We start from the raw sequence: 20,952 nt of genomic DNA on the forward strand, positions 1-20,952 counted from the left end.
TTACAGTTTTTGTTATTTTTCTTTTTAAGAAGCAAGATGTTAACGAAGAAGAACGAGAAAGTGTTGATAATAAAAGGTTCCCATCGATCCATCAGCACTCGAGTGTCATCGTTAGCGAGAATGATCCGTTTAAAGAATCGGCAGGGATAAAGAGGTAAGAGAACATGTGAAATAAAAATATCAAATGTAATAGTCTTTTAAGAAATAAACATTTATTTCCTTTTAACAAATCAACAGCGTAGAGACTAGCACCTAGAGACTAGTCCGACGTTTTTTCATCCGGTCTAAGTAACTAAAGGCCGCGAGGAATATTCCATACGAGGGGAACTTCCAAATCCGTTGCGAAATCAGTTTTGTTTATCGTTGCAGAAAGCTTCCCGTGTGTTTTTTCTCTGATTTCTTTTTTTAAATAGAGCGAACTTATACCCTGTCACCCTTTTATGTAGATACAAAAGTGGTTCGGTATCAGAGAACGCGTACGCTAAAATTAAGTACTCCGCAATGTGCGATGCATTTATAAGGAAGTATAAAAATCGCAGGGTCCCCAAGAGCCATGAGGTAATTGTCAAAAAGTTAAAGATCCAGGAGTCTATTGAAAATCTAAGCTATAATTATGACGTTAATAAAATTAATATTAATCGCTATGGGCGATGCGAAAACAATATACAAGAAAGATCGCAATTTTTGCAATATGCAACAGAAGTATTCGGGATGGTCGATGACAAGGTTCCACTATTGGAGGCGCGATCCCATTTTGTAACTGCATTCTCTCTCTCTCTCTCTCTCTCTTCTCGATTCGTATTTTGAACAAATCAAAATAAGTCACCGACTATCGAAAGACTCTGGTTGACAAAAGTTCCCCTCGAAACTAGCAAGAGCTCGACGCTTCCGCTTTCCGCCTGCCGCGCCGAGCGATGGCTATAATTGCATTATTAGTTATTAGTAGTAGAACTAGTATAGTCACATACTAGCGATAGTAACAAGTGTAACAATAATAATTAGAGTACCGAATGGTCTAAATGGTCGCGCTCCGCCTCTCGCTTTCCTTTTCTTTTTTCTCTTTTTCCGTCCGCGAAATAATACTAGACGTTAACAAAAATAGTGAGGATGAGGATGCTGCTGAGGATGACAACGATGAGGATGCCGACAATTTGCTAGCGTATCTTCTCTAAGAAAAACCGTATGTACATATGCTGCTGGCGGCTTTTCGCTAAATATATTGACCAAGCGGTGCCGTGGCCGCGCGATATTAACAATGTATTGTAACAGTGTGTATTACCATACACCAGGCACCGTTTACTCACGAGTATCCGCTTGCCGGAAAGTTTTGTTCTTTTAAGGCCATACTCGAAGGGAGAGCGGCGCGCCTATACCGCATCTCTCTCGTCTGGTTCTACACGAATCGCACATCGTCGACCGAACGTCGTGCAACCGTTCGCTTGAAAGGAGGTTCTCCTAAATTCAGCTGGGGATGCGTCGCTACGGGATGTTGTCTACGTACACCGCGACGTGCTGCGTTGCACGCATGCGTGCGTATACACGCGTCAGAACCGCGATAACGGGACCGCTAACGATATAACGCACCTAATGTTGGACTATCGTCGTCCGCGAAGCTGCGGCCAGACTAGCGACTTAGCGAATAAAAGCCGTAACTTCAATCAAATAACTAAAAATGCATAATTTTTTATCATGACGGAATCGTCCTTCGTCTTTGTATTTCCAAAAATGTATGATACATCTAAATCGGTATCTATCTACAATTGACAGTTTGATCAGTGCAATAAGCGTTTTTAAAAAACGCTCTGATCGTTAAGAAAAATAAAAATATTTCCTATCAAGCGACGATGGAGATCAAAGTTAAACTTTCTCTATAGAAAATTATGTCGTAAAATAATTCGGAGATAATGTAAGTTAATCATTTTATCGAAAATTAGACATTTTTACCGGAAATAACATTGTTAAGCGTAAGTTGTTCGTATTATGCTACTGGCAGGATTGTTTTCAAAATTTAGCAAATTGCGGCAGCAACTTAAGTTTTTAACTCGACTCCGCGCGTATAACTTTCTACTAAGTCGATTAGTCTGATCGTAGTCTAATCGCGAAGTATACAGCAGCGATGATCGCCGGAATCATCGAATCCACCCCCGAGAGAAGGGTACTCGTGGTAAAATCTTGGGACAAACTGGCGGGGCGCGTTTCGCGACGCCGCACAACAAGACTTTTAATCGATAGCACCGACAAGTTTTTATTTTTTACGCCAATGACGACGACGACGGCAGCAAATCGTACAAATCGTCGGCGTTCAAGCACTTCTACAGTTCCTTAAGGCCACAATTCCAAGACGTCTTAGAGACGGATTTAGAAATAAGACCTTGCTCTTGACAAGCGCCTTCACCCTCACGTTCACGTGGCGTGCAGAAAAAAATAACAGTGATTCATCAAATTTCAACGTCGTATACGTGTCGTTTGCTCGCGCTTCCTTCCGAATCGGCGAGCGATCTCGCGAATACCGAAAACTCGAATAGAGGATCATTCACTTCAAAGAGATTCGCCACTTTGTCGCATTACTGCACGGAGAAACTCATCATTAACTTTTTGTAGAAGAATATCTTTCCTTTTCTTATCTCTTTCGTAATTCATCTAATTTATTAGATAATCATCTAATAAATTTTTATTAAAGTTATCTTATTAGCATGAAATTCCTGCGTTTTCCTACATATTTCTTCTCGTACAAAATTCAATTTAAAATCGCAATCTCTCTCCCTCTCTCCCTCTCTCTGCACTGTCATTTCTCCCGGGATTTGTTCATCGCAACGTCTTGTTGCGCACATTTGCGAGGCATATCAACAAGATTCAGGCCGAGATTCAGATTCGTGAGATGCCTCCTGCAAAAGGCGGCTCATCAAGAGCAGGTCTTCTCAAACGGGGGCGCTCGGTCGTCGCAGGAGCGAGGTGAGCAACGAGTGTCTCGGTGGTCGCCGAAAGGGTCGACGCTGTCGACGCTCGACGTCCGCGAAGTCGGACGATCGCTCCTCGGCGACGGTCCCCAAGGGTCAAGCCTTCTCCTCCTCCTCGTCATCCACGTCCTCCGACGAGTCCGACGTGGAGGAGGTGAGCAGGGCGGTCGACAGGCTCGGCATATGGGGTAAGCAGGCGAGGGAGTTAAGGCGTGCTCTCTGAACATTCCAGCAGTCCGGCAAGGAGTGGGACCCGTCGTCCGCTGCCCTGTCCCCCAAGCGAGCTCGGTCGGCGTAGCCGAGCTCCATCATTGACACCCTCCTCGCGGGCACCCTCCTCGGGTTGCCTGGAAGAGGAAAGAGGCCAACGTTTCGTTTATTCGAGAAAATCGCGAGCCTTGGCCGATTATCGGTATCCCTGAACTATTAAAATGTATCTTGAAGAGATTTAATGTAATTAACTCCGATAAAAAATGTTCTTATTGTTCACAAATAATGTTCTCTTTCCACCTATGACCGATGTCTTAGATTAGAAAATAGTTTGTTTGAAAAATTTCAATACATATACATGCGACATTTGATAAGTAAAATGGGATAATAAAATTGATACATGTCAGGAACTTAATATCTCGAAACCAAGTAGACATTAAGTACATTTATTAAAGGATACCGGTTTCCCCGCCGCGGCGTTATCACAAATATCGCAGCGAATACCAATGTCTGAATGATAAAAGGATAAGAAGTAAAAAGCGATTAGTACAACAGTAAATAAAAAAGTGAAAAATTAAATAACACAGCATGACATTGATAAACAAAATAAATTGGTATGGATTTGTAACAAAGGTATTAGATTGTCTTAGAACAGAGATTGTACATTTACGCATGCAATCCATTCTCGAAACAATATTTCTATAACGAAACAACGGTTAGCATGTTGCGGGCACTCGCGTGTCGATGCTTATTTTGCAATTGCTCGCAAAAATAGCCACGGACGTGCAACGCAACGCGAGTGACGTCCGTCACAACGCATTAAAAAATAGCGTATGTCAGTGTTTCTCAACGTTTTGCGTCTTTCGCGTGTCACTTTAAACATTTCTCACTTAAACTCACTAATTTATAGTCATTATATGTCATCGACGTCTGAGATATTGTTTGAAAACTTCGAGAGAGAAACGTGCGATTTTTTTTTTATACATTGGCGATATAAATCTTGGTAAATATTTGAGAGTACTTCCTCTGCGCATTAGAAAGTTTGGAAGGGGTTGTAGAATGAAAACAACAATCTACCTCGGTTTGCACAGAAAAGAGAGAAAGGGAAGGGGGAGAGAAAAGGAATAAAAAATAAAAATGAACCTCACGTACCCTCCTTCCGCTTTGCGTCACGTACCCTTGGTTTTCGCCGGGGAATCCATTTTCGCAGGGGTGTACTCGTCCGTCTCGTCCGCCTCGTCGACGGTCTCCTGGCAATCGATACTGTCGGGCGTGCACACGCTCTCGCGTCGAAATAGGCCAATCACGGATTGGACTTTCGGCTGTTCGATCCCACCTGAAAAGCGGAAAGACACAACACGGGCGTGTAAAAGTACCGCTGGGAATAAATAGGCAGTGAGCGATTCTCTCCTGCACGAGCTGAAAGTTTTCAGAGTTAATCTTCTTAAAGGTAAACTGACTTTACGCTTGTCATGACGGTCTATCAGTTTTCATACTCGTTACTCTTTTGTGATAAAAAAATCGACGAAACTTTAACAGTAGATTAATATTTAACAGCTAAACTGATTTATCGCCGTTTTCCTCTCTCTCTCTTTTTTTTTTCTCTTTACCTAAGAAAGTGGCGGAGGGCGAGCTGTAGGCGAGGTATTCTTTATTGGAGCACCAGGCTGGAAATTCGTGCTGCTTGATCGGATGACCCGACTCGTAATCGTCCTCACGTTTCCACGGTAACATAGTTTCCGTGGCCGTAGGGGTGGTTACTCTGTAGCTACCTTCCGCGCCTAGGTCAAACACCGCAAAACAATAGTAACAGGAGTACGAAATGGAAATTGAAATCGCTATGATTTCGGCGGATTCGCAATTTTCGGTGCCGGTAGACACGAAAAGCCCGTGTCCACCGAAATTATATCGATTCCAAACCCTGGCGAAACAAACGAAAAAAAAAAAAATGATCAGCAATATGAAAAAGGTGCAAAGAGAGAAACATGGTTCACTGTTATAGTACAAGATCAGCGACTGCTTTCGATAAATGCTGAACAATATAAAAAAAATACGCTGAAAGAAAAGAAACGATTCACGCAAAGCCAACGCTCGAGATCTTTCTCTTTTCTAAAAAACGTACCGTCGCGTCCTATTTTCAAGTCTCCTTCGTCCGTATTTATTGTATCCATCGACGTAGTAGCGGTGGTAGCGTGTTGATTGTCCGCGTTTACATTCGGCGAATCTTTCGTTTAAAGATTTTAAACTTTATTAATCATGACTCTTTTTTAAGAAGATAATTAAGTAACTATATTGTACACAAATTGTGAGAAATGTAATCTTTGCTATAGAAAAAAAAAAACGAGATATCCTGATCGTTTCCTCATCGCCGCCTCATTCGATATATTTCGTCGATATATTTTTACCTTCAATATAATTTTTCAGTTCAATTCGATTTAGTATAAGTTGAAGAAAAGTCTTCTTACCAGATGTTCGTGCGGTGAACGTGATCGCCGAATCCCAATCCTCTTTGCTCGAGGGCTTCGAGGTTTCTCCGTCTTCCAACTCGTACAGCACGCCATTGATGTAATCTGTGCACGATAATCCATGAAAAAAAGGGGGGAAAAAATTACGAAACCTTGAGGTACAATTAATTATCCGCGACGTTTTGCACGTACCTTGCGTAAATAATTTTGTCGAGCCGTTCTGCTGTTGAAATTCTGGGAAACTAACGTGATTCTGTTTGCCGTCCTATAGAATCGAAATCGATAAATGGTAAAAGTCGAATAAAAAGTAAAAGACGTCGAAATAAAATACGACAAACGATCGTGGATCGATTCCTTACTTTGAGCAACTTTTTGCTGCGTTTGTGGCGATGCTTGTGCTCCCCCACCATCCGTCGAATATTCATGTGCATTTTGTAATTGACTTGTGTCGAGAGATCGCGATCGTTCACCGCGTGTCGGCTGTAGCTCAAACGTCGATGCTGCATGGATTAACATAATGTTTGTACAAAATTCTTAGACGCGATACGTTTTAAAATATGATAAAATATTTTGCTACTAACATGTTTTATAGACGAGCTCTGATAAATTTCCAGAGCAGCAAATGAATAATAAAATTAAAAATATGTCAAGATATTTCAGTAAATATTAGAGAATTGCAAACAATTACATTTCCGCCTGAGCTAAATTGATTTAAAAATTGTTAAAGACATGGCTAAAAAATTTTGACAGTAGAAGAGATTACCACTTCATTACACGTAATATATTATATTATGTGATAGATCATATATCACGAGCAGATTTGGAGTGGATTTGAAGAAAATCTAGACTCGACCGTAATCTCTTACCCTTTTGTACGGTTTACAAAGCTCTTCGGCGAGCAGATGGTGAATTCTCGCGTCCGTCAGGTCTTTTTTGGAAGGATTGTACTCCAGTTCCTGCAGATCGATATTCCATCCCGATTCGAGCTGGCTGCAGCTGGGACTGGAGAGAGGAAAAGAATACGATTAGAGACTGCGCTTTTATTTTATCAACGACAATTGTCAGAGGAGGCGTACAACGGCGAATTCCGCACCTTCCATTGAACTGTCCGGTATTGCTGTAATTACGGAATATCGCCGACATACTTTCGGTGCCGCTAATGTTGCCGATAGTGGAGGCGTTCCTTCTTATGTAATCCAGCGCATCCTTCATCGCCAGCTTTGAGTAAGTTTCCAGAATCTTCGGCTCGGCGCCGCAATAATCTCTCACGAGATAAGGTCGAATGAATTTATTGTCGAATCGTTTGAATCTACAGCAAACCAAGTCAGATAATATTTTTATCGGGAGGATAAAAGAGAGAGAGAGAGAGAGAGAGAGAGAGAGAGAGAGAGAGAGAGAGAGAGAGAGAGAGGGAGGGAAAAATGCAGAAAAAATATTCCGGCAACAAACGAGAAAAAATACAGAAAAAATATTCCGGCAACAAACAAATAATCCATCTGTATCATATTTGAGAGAAATACTTTTCATCTTAATAAAAATTGTACTTCTATTTAGATACATGAAAGATATAGACCCTTTAAATGCGCAATTTTTCGCATTCTGAGTATGTTTTAAAATAAATAATGACTGCTTAAAGAATCTTTTTTTAAAAAAATATTCTTCTTTATTAATTTGAATTCTTTTAATTCTTGAATCTTTTTTTACTCTTGTTTAACAACCGATGAAGTATTATATGTAATCAGCGCGCAGAGAAAGCCCTTTATATATATATATATATATATATATATATATATACAGTGCGTAGCCGCGCGTTTTCAGTTCAAACATCGTACAAGGGAGAGTACACGGCGAGCATCGAAAAGTCGTGCATATATGCAAAGCTGCGTACTTAAGGGTAAATCTAATCTCGCTTCTGTTTATTATTTTACGCTAATAACTCATAGATTCTGGTTTGGTTGCTCGCAAACATGGCCGAGTTGAGTAAACACAAAGTTACGACTAAGCGTCTTACTTATCCCGGACGTGGTGGTTGCCGTGTTTCCCCACAATGTCCTCGATACCCGCCATCGTATGATCCATTATCTAAGAATTGAGAGACAGACGTTATTTACCTTTCAGTTCGATGCAGGCGTCACGACGGATCCGCCGGGATTTAAGCTACGTATATACGCGGGCAAATGCAGACGCAAGCAGAAATGATGTATCAAAGTCCCGGGGTAAAAATTGCCGCTATATACACATTCTGTAATGCGACTCGACAATGACTAACGTTATCCTATTTCACAATTCGACCCTATTCTTCATATCGGTCGTATAGCTCTGTCATTCCCGTTAAAGATGAGTTATATGCCGTAACCGGATTCGAGGTAATAGGTCGCCGTTCCGTTATCGTCACAGTTTGGCGATAACGATCGAACGATCTTGTCGAATTTTTGACAATCTACGTCGATTTGTTTCCCCGACAATGACAACGAATTACAGCGACAGCAAACGACAACCGAAATAAATTTCGTCGTGTAACGTACCCTCTCGTGGATCCTCTCGTTCATCGTCGGCTTCCTCTTCTCGGCCCTTTTGACATTGAGAATTTTGACGAGGGGCTTGATGGTGATCCCCTGAAAATAAGAGCGCGTTACACATGGGCGTCATCGCGAGCCGGACGCGCCCGCTCCTGACGCGGATTTTATCGGTCGGCGTCGAGCGAAGAGAGAGAGAGAGAGAGAGAGAGAGAGAAGCAACGCGCGGCTGATAAAACGCGTTTGACGCAAAAGTGTATGCTCACGTATGTGCCGGCATAGAGATATTAGGTTTCCGATCGATCGCGCAACACAAAGCACACGTGCAAAGCCGAGCTGTTTTTTTTTGCGGCTAGCATCTTTGTATCACCGCTCATTAATTGATTAAACGGATCATCCGTCCGTTTAATGGCGATCATTTTCCTCTTTCTCACCGTTCTCTCCGTTCCGATGAAATAGTCCTCGTCTCTCTCTCTCTCTATCTCTCTCTCTCGGAACGCGTGCCACCTTTGGCCGTGTCTCGAAATACGCGCGAGTCATCGATTCCGTGAAAAAGACGCCGCTGACTGGGTCGGCCCGGTTTACCAGTGCGCAAGATCTGCAATCTTGCACTCCTTGAAAGAACACGCGCAAACACCCGTCGTTATGCAACGCTCACGTGTGTGTTCGTTTTCGCACGAAACTCGTCATGGATCGATCGCGATCATGCATGTCATGCGATCCTACCTGGATGAACACGGTGAAGTAGATAACAGCGATAGTGGTGGTGACGAACATGGGCTGCAGGGGCACGTGTTTGGGATCTATCAGAAGCACCAGGGCGAACGCCACGGCGCCGCGTAAACCACCGTAGGACATGACGAATTTCTCAACCTTGTCCAATTTGTGCAGCCGGAACTGGTTCGCCAGCGCTGACAGCACTATCACGCCTGTAACACGAGCGTGATTACGGCTGTAATATCCCCTTTAAAAACGCGTAGCATTGTTTGGTATAGCCTACAGCTCACCCTAAAGTTGAAAAGAATTTTCTAAGAGTCTGTATTTCCGATATCGTATTGTCATGTATTTATTCTTCTTGATTTTATTATTTTTATAGTTTAGACTGTTTAGAGCGTTATATCTTCGGTTTTATAAAAGTCTATTACAATCTCGATCGATTTATTTAATTACGAGCCATCGTTAATTGCCTATTACAAAGGCGCGCGTGAAACGTTGAGTGTACCGATGTAATACTTCTAATAGAATGCGTGGCATCTTAGGCTTTGCCCTTATCTTTCCACACTTTCCACACGGTCAAGTGACAAATTGTCCGGTTAGAACAAGAAGCCATAAGCGAAGCGCGTCGCTCACGCGTGACGCAAGATACTCGTGTAAGTAGGAGTCAATTGTCTTAAGTCCCATTATGATTTCATCGTTTAACCATATCGTTTTACACGCCATTCCGGCTCGCCGCGCCGGGGTTCGAAGCGATGCCCTTAACGCCCGGCCTGTCCAGCTGGCCCGGTCAAGGCCCGCGCGATCGTGTTAAGAATTCTTTGACACGATTTCGCTATTGTCACGCTACTTTTTCTCGTTTCCCTCTTATTGCAATATTTCTTGAAACTTTTTCCACGCCAACAGTTGTGCGTGCCAATTTTCTTTTTATTAGCCGATTCGGAAAATTACATGATTTGTACTTTTACAAGTCGAGTCTAAAAACACGCACGTAGAATTGTACCGTAAAAATGTTTAGGAGCTTTAGAAACTATCGTTGCAAATATATGTAATTCTTATTAAAGAACAAATTGCAACACACGGAAAGAATTTTCTCTTAAAATTTACCCTGAAATCATGGTAGTTGTGGGACAACATGTACCACCAAGAATTTTATGCGAGCTATTCTGATTAATATCTACTGTAATAAAAAATATTAATATCTATTACATTAAAATATAAAATATGTTTGATTAATTTTACTAAAATATATCTAGGAAATTTCAATAATTTTTCAAAATTTACCAATCTGCTTGGTAATTTTTATCACGTTGTTTGTAAAATGTCTTTTGTATATTTTAAAAATTCCTTGGTTGCCAAGTTGTCCCAAGTTTTTAGTGAATTTAAGGGTAAAATATAACAAAAAATTCTCTCCGTGCAGTAATCCCTCGTATATCACGTAACAGCTATTCAAAGGTAGGTAGGCCAAATGTAGGTAGGAAGAATTCTTCCTTCTGACCCCACCCCCCCTCAATCGAATAAAATTAGAAAATCAGGCTTTTACTTACCCAGAACCCGATAGACGGAGCAGAAGACTATCGTCATGACGACGAACCACGTGTTCCAGTTGTGAGCATTGTTCACCGTGGCGACACCGAGGAACATGAATATGATGGTCTCCGAGCTACTCGACAGCATCTTCATCGTGTACTTGACGGTCGTGTGAGACTTGTGCGATATATTGGCCTCAACGTAATTCTTCATGGTAATGCCGCAGAAGGTTATTCTGGAATAAAGGGATCGCGAATTACGGGAACGAGCGGCTCGGCAAATCATCGTTGTTTCGACAAAGTTGAACCTCGCGAGCCGAGAATCTTGTCTGTAAACGCGAGTAATTATAACGGACGTAACTACCGGGAATTAAGCTATATACTGTTTAGAACTCTATTTCGGCATTGATCCAGCTAATATTTCCTTCGCGATAGTTTCTTGGCGTTTATTTCAGTTCCTTATAATTTCTGCAGAGTCGTGCCAAGGATCAATGCAACAAGTTGTTGTAACTTATTCTTGTAATTGATACCGCCATTTATCGATAGGTACTTATTTAATATTCAAGATTATAATAGTTCCGATAGTGTTCGTTACGTTCGCAACAGAGAGATGAATTTGATCTCGCGATTGAGCGATTATATCTGTTGAAACGTGTTATTGGAACGCGACGCGAAACTGGAAGATGCCAACGCGACATGTCGAAAAAGCCGATGATTAACTTACGCCAATATGCCGGACATGTGGAAGATCTCCGCGCTGAGGTATGCCAAGTACGCCATCACGAATATGAAGATCGGCTCTATCACGCGCACCTGATGAGTAAACCTGGTCACGAAGCCAGTGATGAAGCCCCAAACTACACCTATGACCGTGCCACCGATCGCCACCACGAAAAACGAGGCTAGGCCAGTTAGCACGTCCGTGTAGATGATCCTGGAAGGGCCCATCTCGCTGTACGCCTCGAACATGTGATAGAGCACCTGCGTATTCGTATTAAATGGCCTTTTACTTCGGTCGTCGCAGTAACCCCTGACACTTTCCTTCCTTCGCCTCGCCTCGCAACAGCACGAAACTAATAGGCGGCGGATCGTTAACGGCTCTGGCTCAACCTTCTTCGCATTACCATTCTTAGCTAGCACGACCCAATTTTTCCGGCAAAGCGGAACACTTTTTTCGGACGACTAACGCGGTCGACTAAACGACATTGCAAATATAATACTAGAAACTATAGATACGGCACAGAGATATACCGATCTATTTGTAGGGGCATTCAGTCTCGCTACGTAACAGATAAAATTGGAACGGAATGAATGAATTTCTAGAAACCGTCGTATTTTGCGACGCTACATTCTTCTCGCTTAAACGACACACAGACTTTTTTTTAGAGTTAATTGTGCATGAATGATGTCGAGGCGCCAGTGTTGGCGACACGTGTATTAAAATCGTCGCGACGACCATGTTTATAAAAACGCGTTTACATAATATCGTTTTGTTTTATTCAAGCGGAACATTACAGATCACAGACATAAAGTGCGCCAGCGAATACGATATTAACTTTTAAGCGAGGCGAAGGTATTTGGTACTTGACTCGCGCTTATGTACAACGTGATCAATGTTATATCGATCGGTCGCCCGACGAGTGCTTGTCATTTGGGGCGGTGTCAAGCTTTGCTATATTCTATCTCCGTGTATTTATCAGACATTTTAAAATGTGATATGCGAGGATATTAATCTACGTCAACTTCAGGGTCAATGTGGGAGAATGTGAAAAGAGCAAGAATTCGATATCATAGATAAATAAATTGCATGCTAGTTATTGTTATCTTTCTTTGGCATATTGTTGATTATATTGTTGATTGATATTCCGCGATCATTAATGTAAAAGATAACATAATTGAGAAAATTAATTCTTAAAAAAATGTAAGTCTGTTTTTTAAAGCATCAAGAAAAAACAAAACTTAACATCAAATCAATCACATATCATTGCTTTAAAAAGAATTGACTCCATCCAACAACGGTTTTAATTTCTCCTTAGCTCCTTCTTCTAATTACGATTTTTACATTAGGCTTTATTACCTGATAACTTTACATTTTCCTTGAATTTTGACTCTGAGCGACCCTCTCTTTGTCATAGTTTACTTTCAAACCTGTTTTTATCTTTAGTCCATTTATTTATTTGGACCTTAACTCTTTAAAAAATTCTAATATTCTTATCAAAGAGATACTTATAATTTTCTATTACGATTATTTAAACTCATTTGATGTGTTTTTATGCATTTGTTACGATTATTTCGAAAAAGAAGATATATTCGTGTACTCCGTTTTTTCTTCTTATGCCTATTTATCAGATGTGTGCGGAAATCTCGTATTCGCAGACCGAACGACTGATCAGCTTTAATCTTTGTCTAAATGTCGAAGACCTTCTCATTTTGCAACAAAAAGACAAAGATTTCTACGTGCGTAGCGTAGTACTACCTACGCAACAAAGTCCTTGGCGTGCAGGATCACGTAATGTAAATAATGTAATACTCACGACAGTGACCGCGTCGTTCAATAAACTCTCTCCGAACACGACGATGTAGAGTATCTCGTTGACGTGGATCTCCTCGAAGACGGCCAGCACGGCCACGGGATCAACAGCGCTGATTAACGCCGAGAAGAGAAGCATATCGAGGATAGGCGTCTCGTAACCGAACATACCGCTTTTTCCCAACAGCCATAACGACACACCTAAAGTGCAAATAGCGTTTTAATCGTGCACGTCCAATATCTGATATCGTAATTTTCCCCGCGTCCTTAATCTTAATTATCACGAATATATCGCGTCGCGTTAATCCGCTTTAAATATATCTGAATAAATTGTCAATTTATCGGGATTATTATTATCTCATCGATCCGCAAAGTCATTGAACGTTGAATCACGACAAGAGGGAGAGAGAGAAAGAGAGAGATTAACGTCGCCAAAGATAGAAATTTGCATTATCGAATACCGACGCCCCGCCCACGTGTTATATTCATACCTATCAAGTACTCGCAATATTCCTCCCTTTTGGGAGGAATATACCATCTTGGGATATACCATCATACCCTCTTGGTATTAAGCTCTCCGTAGGTTTTCGATAATAAAATATAGTTTTTAATCTACTCCGATCACTTTTTTAATTAATTAATAATCGTAATTTCATGTTATCGATCGCAGACGTTGTTGTATTTACCGTGTCGTTTCTTATTTGAAACTTACGCGCGGTACGATTCTAGAGAAGCAAGGAGTTTTCATTTCCGTCGCGAGTTCTTACAGATTAATTCAGTTAATCGGATATCTCGTTGGATTTTATCCCGATAATTACTGCAAACATCATTAGAAATAATTAAATTTTTATGTAACGTTATCGCGCGGACGCTTCTCACACTTTTATTTTATCTCCCGTCGTCTTCGAAAAGTCGTCGCGATTTATTCGCAAAAACATTTGCGTCTCTTGAAGAACTTTAGATCTGCGTACTTTTCCACGTGTTCGTTTCTGTATTTATTAAAATTTTATCAAATTACGATTTTGATATTCGGCAGAATTCTGATGCCGAATGAAAATTGTAAATAATTACAGCCGTATTGTTCCACGTTTCCTCTCGAAACGCAATTCAATAAATATTAAAAAAATTCGTGTCCAAATTTGAATTGGAATATTAAAAAATTCAATATAAAACAGGTCACAAGAGACAGATGTTAAAGTTCCAGAAAAGAGACAGTATATTTATAACATTCTATTTATTTATATAAGAAGAATATCAGAACGTACTTTTCTACATTTATTTTGTATCTCATAAATGTTTATACATGGCATCTATGAAACATTTTACAGGGCTATCGCCCTTGGCACATAGTCTTGGCATCTCTCGCGATAAGAAGTAACTGTCCGAAAATATGGCACTAATAGTCTTTTTACATAAAGTCAATTCTAATCGATAATCGCGTCTGCCGTTTACTCTCAATGTGTCTATCTTATCCCATCATGGTTTCTTAACGTGATTTTATCGAGCATTAAATAACTCAGACTTAAATGTCGCGTCGCTCTCTTTTTTCCGCTCTCTTTTTTTTCCTTTTGGTCACAGCGACAATTTCGCTCGAAATCTGTGGTTATCGGAATCACAATCGAAATTACGCGTTATCATTGCGATGATAGCGACTATCCTCGCGATGACGACTGCCGCACATGCTCTACATGCTGTCATCATCGTCGTCGTCGTCGTCGTCGTCGTCGTCGTCGTCGTCGCTTGCCTCGCGCATCGTCCCAACGTCCGCTTCGACGCGTTGCGCTATTTTCGTTTTCAAGCCGCGCGTTTTCTCCGCGTTTTTAAGACGAACATCTGCGTTCACGCTAGACCGCGAGCAGACCGTGAGCAAAAGTGAAGAATGGAAATTTCACCATCCGTGGGATGGCCGGGGTGTTTTCTTTATGTATGCTTCTCTTTATACATATGTATAACGCACACAGCTAACTTGCTTAAAGTCTTATTAGACTTTCAGATTTTTAATTAATCTTTTTAGGGATTGTTCTTATCCACGTGCACTAGAATTGTTTAATAGATTGCTATTAAATTTGATTTATCCGGAAGTCTACTTTTCCCCCTTGCGGCAACTTATTTGTCGGAAGTTTTAAAATTTAAAAATAAAAACAATATATTATAGTATAAAAATATGGTTTTACAGTTAAAAATAGAAATTATGGAAAAAATTATATTTAGAGTTCGTAAAATCAAAGGGATTGCTACGCGAATAACTAATCTGAAAGTTCGATGTCTTGTACAGCTTCACTTTTTGATACGGTGCCCAACAGATGTTAGCAGTTTATGTGCAGCTGTAGTAAGCATATTATATATAGGAGGAATCTTTTAGACTTTAGACTGTGTAGTCATTTTATTTAGCTCTTTAAATAATACTGTCTTAAAAAAAAATGGTTTCCAATTATTAAAGACGAGGTCTTGAAATTTTATTTTAAATCGCAATAATGATAGTAATATCACAATTCAAGTTATTTCCTGATTTTTTTCTGACGCAGATCGTCATAACGTTACGACCACATTTGCCTTCGTAACATTTATGCTTGGAATCATTCTGAGAGTCCTAGCGCCCAGTGCCTCCTGGGAGCCCGTGGGTGGATAAGCATTCGCGTTTCTAGTTTCTACATATGCAAAATCGGTTTGCGTGGGCAAGACGGGGATAAAGCCCGAGTCGGGGCGACGAGGGAAAAAGAAATAATATTTCCGAGTCGAAAATTTTGTCCGACGCCGCGTTCGGTCGACCGCGCCAGCGCGGGTATTGTCGCGTCACGTTGTCGCTGCACTTTACCAACCTATCGACATCGTATTAAATATAGTCCCAAGGACGGCGAACAGGAGTATCGTCCCGAGATGGTCGAAGAACAGCCGATTGGGCATGAAGTAGCCGGCGTCCAGGATGATGGGCGGCAGCATGTACAAGAAGAACGTGTCGGGCGTCAGCGGCGATATGTGGACGCTGCTCGCCTGGAACAACAGCAGGCCGACGATCACGCCGACGGCGATCAGCAAGCAGGACTCCGGGAAGATTTTGTTGAGCTTCGGCGTCATGTGGAAGCCTGGACCCCGATCACGGGTATTAAATCATTAATCGTCAGCTTCAACGAATCGAGAGGAGAGACCGAGACCGTTCTAATTTCCATAATTCTGACCAGGGGGGGTTCAGATCCCAAGTCACAGAGAGACGTGAGAACGATTCGCGCGGTCTGCAGCGTCGAAAATCAGAATCACCGAAATTACATCGGCCTCGATCGGGGAGTTAACCGTGACGGAACACGCGGCGTGCTGCGCCAGCGAAGATTCCAACGGAGCGGTGCAACGGCAGGTGCAACGTGTCGCGTGTGCCCCGCATTTCTTCACGCCCGGCACGTGGTGGGCCCCCCCCCTCCCCCCGCTTGCTCGCGGAGGGTTCCGTTGGCGCGTGTCGTGCTATATCGCGTACGACGTATCCGTTCGAGAACGTGCCGGATATTCGGTGCATCTTGCCCGACAGCATTCTCCGTGGAATCTTCGCCTCAATCGCGGGTAATGCTGGGGCTACACTATGCGCGTTTTCGCGAATCGGATTCGCGAATCGTCCATTTGTATGCCATTCGTGCTAAGCACACATGGTATACAAATGCACGATTCGCGAATCCGATTCGCGAAAACGCGCATAGTGTAGCCCCAGCCTAACTCGTAACGCGACGAATGAGCCGCATTGAACGTAGGTACGAGCCACGATGTGCTTGGAAAACGGCATTCGTGACATTATTAAAAATTCAGCTGTTTTATTTACTTACAGCAGCATTTTTTATGATTCTACAAAGCGCAAAAGTTTATGCCCTGCCGAGATATTCGCGCGACTGGTGCGCGAACTTTATAGAGGCAGGTGTATTTTATTCTTGCCCGTTTCTTTCGCTCTCGTGACTTTTACCACTCCGTCAAACGAACAGAAATACCAGCGGCACAGTTTGTTTGTTTGTTTTTTTCATCACCTACCACGTCTCGCCGCGTGCTTGCGTATCCACGCGTGCGTGCAATGCGAGTGAAATTGCACGGAGAGAGAAAATAGAAAAAATTGCGCGTTCATCGGGTTTCGATCATTTATATTACTTGAACGGGGTATCCGCGGTAAATGGAACGCCCATGTTCGAGTTCATTTGGCGCTTATCGTACGCCGCGCGCACAAAAATGAGTCCCTACGTGCATCGTAAGATACCGCACTCTTGAGTCTTCGAGTGCTGCAGCATCTTCATGCATCTCGAAATGCAAAATCGTCGACTTTCTGCCGCGCGGGCAACTTTCAAGAACTTGCACACGAAGGCGTTATATATTTCGCTGATTTGTACGAAATGAAATAATATACGAGTCACAAATTGTTAAGGTACTTTTTACTCGATATTTTCGACACGATAATAGCTTTTTGTCCACATTCCCCTGGGCATTATTCATTCGAAATAAATAATTAAAAATAAATTTCATTGCAACGAAAGAGGGTAATGAGCCTTGCATAACGTAACGAATATTGCAGCGTGCTTTCAAATGACATTTGCCAGGTTTTGTTATGTAAGCAAATGGAAAAATGGGGCGCGCTAATATATTCATCGAAAAGCGTCACTATGAAAATTCATGCAGCCTGATATGCGCTCGGCGGATAACAAAATTGTGACAGATGTATTCGGTTATGACAATAGACGCAAAGTGTGTTTATACAGCATGACAATTTTCATACAACATGTCTATCGTAATGTTTGAAATTATCATATTACGTACGTTGTATTGTTTGACTGTTTCCAATTTTGTCGCGCATATTATCGCAAATAAACAGTAAATTATACATAGATATATGTCATTTGGGGATATAATCAGAATGTTTATTTTCTAAAAAGAACCTTATATTATTTTCCATTGAGAGATGAAACTAAATTTATAACGAGAGAAATGTTGCTTTTATTTGGCTTGTTGAATTTTTGAGTTCCTGCTTTAAGTTCCTGCGAAGTAGATAACGAGTCTTCCAAAGGTACGACTCTTAAGTACACCGGCAAATACTCATTTGCTGTATTATCGACGCAAATATCTCGGAAGGAAAAAACATAGCTGCGAGATATTAGCTTCTCGGACGAATATCGTTTCATTTAAGAGTACACTTGATTTATTGCAAATGTTTACCGCAAATGTCATATCTGCCTGTCGTTTCCTACAATGCGTTCGTTCTTAAACGCTGAAAAGTCTGTTGTTTACATTAAGCGATATGTTCCAGAGAGGCCAACGCTTGACGCCTACGCGTATTCTCTCCCGAACACAGCATCAAGAGGGGAGAAATAAAGTACGAATAAATTTCGGATCGGCTATCGTCGACACTTACCGATTTTCGCGATGCTGGCGAACAAGATCCAAATCCCGATGAGGAAGGGCGTCTCGACGCGCGTGAACTCGACGCTGACGATGTGGTACTCCGGTTTCGGCGACTGTTGGACGCCGGTCACGGCGGTGTCGTCGCCGGAGCGCGGCGAGGCGAGCTGCGATTCCTTAGGGAGACGTTGCTCGGCATCGTCGCCGCTGGCCGACGAGAGGCTGCGCAGGGTGGCGTCGTTCGGCAGGCCCGAGCGGGCAACCGGGCCCATGGGCCCGAAGTTCATGCCCGGGTAAGCGCGGTGAGGATCGCCGAGGAAGTCGTCGGTGTTGTCGATCCGCGGCCCGTGCGACGACGCGGGATGCTTCTCCGCCGGGATGATCCGCTCCGCGGATCCGACCTCGTGGAAGGGCGCGAGATCGGCGCGGCCGCATCCCGGACAGCCGAGGAGGACGACGGCGACGAGGAGGAGGAGCGCGGGGATGATCATCGGGGCGGGAGGCGGGCCCATGGCGCGGGGCGACGACGACGACGTCGACGACGGTGCTTCTGCCGTGGACGATCCGCGCCGTCGTCCGCGCTCGTCCGTCGCCGGTGAGTCACTACTTCCACTCGTTGTACCATCAGAAGAGAACCGCCACGACGACGAGCACGCTCGCACGTGCTGCGGGGGCTCCCCGCGATTGACTCCCCTATAATCCCCGTATAGCAGCGACAGGGACGGTTTACTCGACGAGGCGCCTCCGCTACCCTCCTCGAGTGCGATCACATACACCGTCGATTCTACCCCTCGCGTTTCTCCCGCGATAGCGTGGTCGCCCCCTGGGTCACGCTATGCAGCACCCCGATCCGCTCGTACACGACGATAGAACGATCTCCGTTTTCTTTCGTTAAGGAAAATTCGTGTCTTCGCACGGTCCGCTCGTGCGAAGAGATTTTCTCGGTGATAAATAATTCTCTAATCTTCCTTTCGCGATGTATTCGAGAGTTAAAGCGGCGAAGCTTCAACATTCATCTTGGTAATGACACCGTACAGATGTAACATCTTAGGAGGAAAAACAAAGTCAAACTGCTTCGCCGTTGGATTCGCCGACCGGTTCGGCGCGAGGCGATTGGACGCGAATCCGGTTCCGGGCGGTATCGCTTAAACCACAATCCGAAATGAAGGATGACAAGTGTGTCGCGGCCGTAAATCGCTAAAACGTCAAACCCAATAATTAAGCGTGACTCATACCGCTTCGGCGCCGAGACGTCGCGCGTTATAATGACAGCTGCTGCTGGCGGTCCATGTCCCTCGAGTAAGATCGCATCGCAAGATGTTGGCCAGATTCGTCACCGTTAGGAATGCTCGCACTTGATAGGGAACCGAATAAGATCTCTCAGGCTGGCGATCGTATCCTCGGATAGAAACTACAGGCAGCCGTTTTCCGGTTCGGAGCAGGGAATTGGACTCTCTCCCCCCCACCGCGCAAACGGAAAACCCGTGCGAACGCTGCACGAGAGAACAACTTTCGACTTTACTTGGCGCGACACGAGGACAAGACGGGACGACGGGGACGGATGCGTCGCTCGTCGCTCGTCGCTCGCGAATACCGCGACGCTCTCAAGTCTTTACGGAGTCGCCCGGCGGCGGTGAGCGCGAGGTCTGGTCGCGGCGCGGCCGCGGCGGCCCGTGGACGACGACGTGGTGGAGGGACAGGAAGCGCGACGATGATAACGGGCGCGCCGCATTATAAAATACGGGCGGGCGACTCATCGAAGTGGACGTTACGTCGCACCTTCGCCGGCGTGCCTCTATCGACCGACCGACCGAACGGAACGACGGAACGACGACGGGAATACGGCAGCACTGCACGGCCGCGCGCGGTAGTACTGACGCGCACTACCGTCGCCGTCGTCCGACGGTGGCGGCCTAGGCGACGACGCCGATGTAAACCGCAGCCGAGCAACGGGGAAGCGCTGCCGGAAACGCGCGTAGGCGCCGTCGGCACTGCCCTCGTCGTCGGCGCCGATAGGGAATGGATGTTACACACGTTAGACCGCGGCGGGCGCGGGCGTCCCCTTTATTCCTCTCTCGTCCTCTCGTCCATCTCCGTCCATCCCTGAATCCCTCCTCGCCGCCTACCCTCGCGTGAGTCGCTCGCTCCCACCACCACCGGAGCTTTCCAGCCAGCTGATCGTCGATGAAACCCGCGCAAGCGTCGCGACGCCCCGATATAGCTATACCCTCGACCAGCGGCGCCGTCGAGCGCGCACGTCGCTGCACGTTTCGTTACGCCGATGTGCCGTGCCCGAGAGAGAGGTTCTCCCGCCAGAAATACTCTCGCCCGACGTTATTAACGCGGCTCGTTTGCGGTCAGGCTTTACGGGTCGCGCTGCCGCATATGCCGCCCCGATGGTTCTCGGCGCGGCGTCGGCGTCGTTCTCGCGCGCCGTCGAGCTCCGCACCCGCTCGAGGAAACGCTCGTGCACAGCAGCGAGGCATATTTCGCCGGTAGTGGTTTCCTCGCGCAAACAAGCACCCACGGCTTACCCTTTCGCGCAACCGACGCGCGAAATGCTCCACTTTTCACGGGGCGGGAGGAGGGAGGGGGGAGCGTCGCGATGCCGGAGTCTCGACGTCTCGGCGACGGCCGCGCGAAGCCCTGACTGACGATCTTAAACCGGAGGAG

General features: G+C 44.3%; 1 protein-coding gene across 6 annotated transcripts; it reads right to left on the minus strand.

Moving 5' to 3' along the window:
* Positions 1-190: 190 nt before the first annotated feature.
* On the minus strand, positions 191-20,942 carry Nhe2 (Na[+]/H[+] hydrogen exchanger 2). Of its 6 annotated transcripts, none has more exons than XM_071716662.1 (19): positions 20,314-20,942; positions 18,293-19,772; positions 15,741-16,004; positions 12,926-13,122; positions 11,116-11,372; positions 10,410-10,627; positions 8,875-9,077; positions 8,158-8,247; positions 7,644-7,714; positions 6,726-6,941; positions 6,499-6,634; positions 6,214-6,231; positions 5,992-6,132; positions 5,825-5,897; positions 5,633-5,737; positions 5,290-5,391; positions 4,778-4,948; positions 4,345-4,503; positions 191-3,304 (listed from the first exon to the last, which is right to left on the minus strand). In XM_071716662.1, the coding sequence occupies exons 2-19, from the start codon at positions 18,789-18,791 to the stop codon at positions 3,054-3,056; spliced, it is 3,171 nt and encodes a 1,056-aa protein (XP_071572763.1). In that variant the 5' UTR covers positions 18,792-19,772; positions 20,314-20,942; the 3' UTR covers positions 191-3,053. The 6 variants fall into 6 exon arrangements, with proteins under 6 accessions (XP_071572763.1, XP_071572765.1, XP_071572764.1 ...); XM_071716664.1 differs by having other exon boundaries at positions 18,293-19,423; positions 19,515-20,942; XM_071716663.1 differs by having other exon boundaries at positions 20,814-20,924.
* Between the last annotated feature and the right edge of the window lie 10 nt (positions 20,943-20,952).

This window comes from Temnothorax nylanderi, unplaced genomic scaffold, assembly GCF_030848795.1.
Source record: "Temnothorax nylanderi isolate EJ_2023f unplaced genomic scaffold, tnyl_v1.0 TNYL_tig0190_pilon, whole genome shotgun sequence".
Classification (NCBI taxonomy): domain Eukaryota; kingdom Metazoa; phylum Arthropoda; class Insecta; order Hymenoptera; family Formicidae; genus Temnothorax; species Temnothorax nylanderi.

Coding starts and splice junctions, on each gene's coding strand:
- Nhe2 (XM_071716662.1), bottom strand. CDS start 18,791: ATGGGCCCGCCTCCCGCCCCGATGATCATCCCCGCGCTCCTCCTCCTC. Junction 10,628..11,115: donor CACATGTCCGGCATATTGGC/GTAAGTTAATCA, acceptor CCTTTATTCCAG/AATAACCTTCTGCGGCATTA. Junction 7,715..8,157: donor ACGAGAGGATCCACGAGAGG/GTACGTTACACG, acceptor CTCAATTCTTAG/ATAATGGATCATACGATGGC.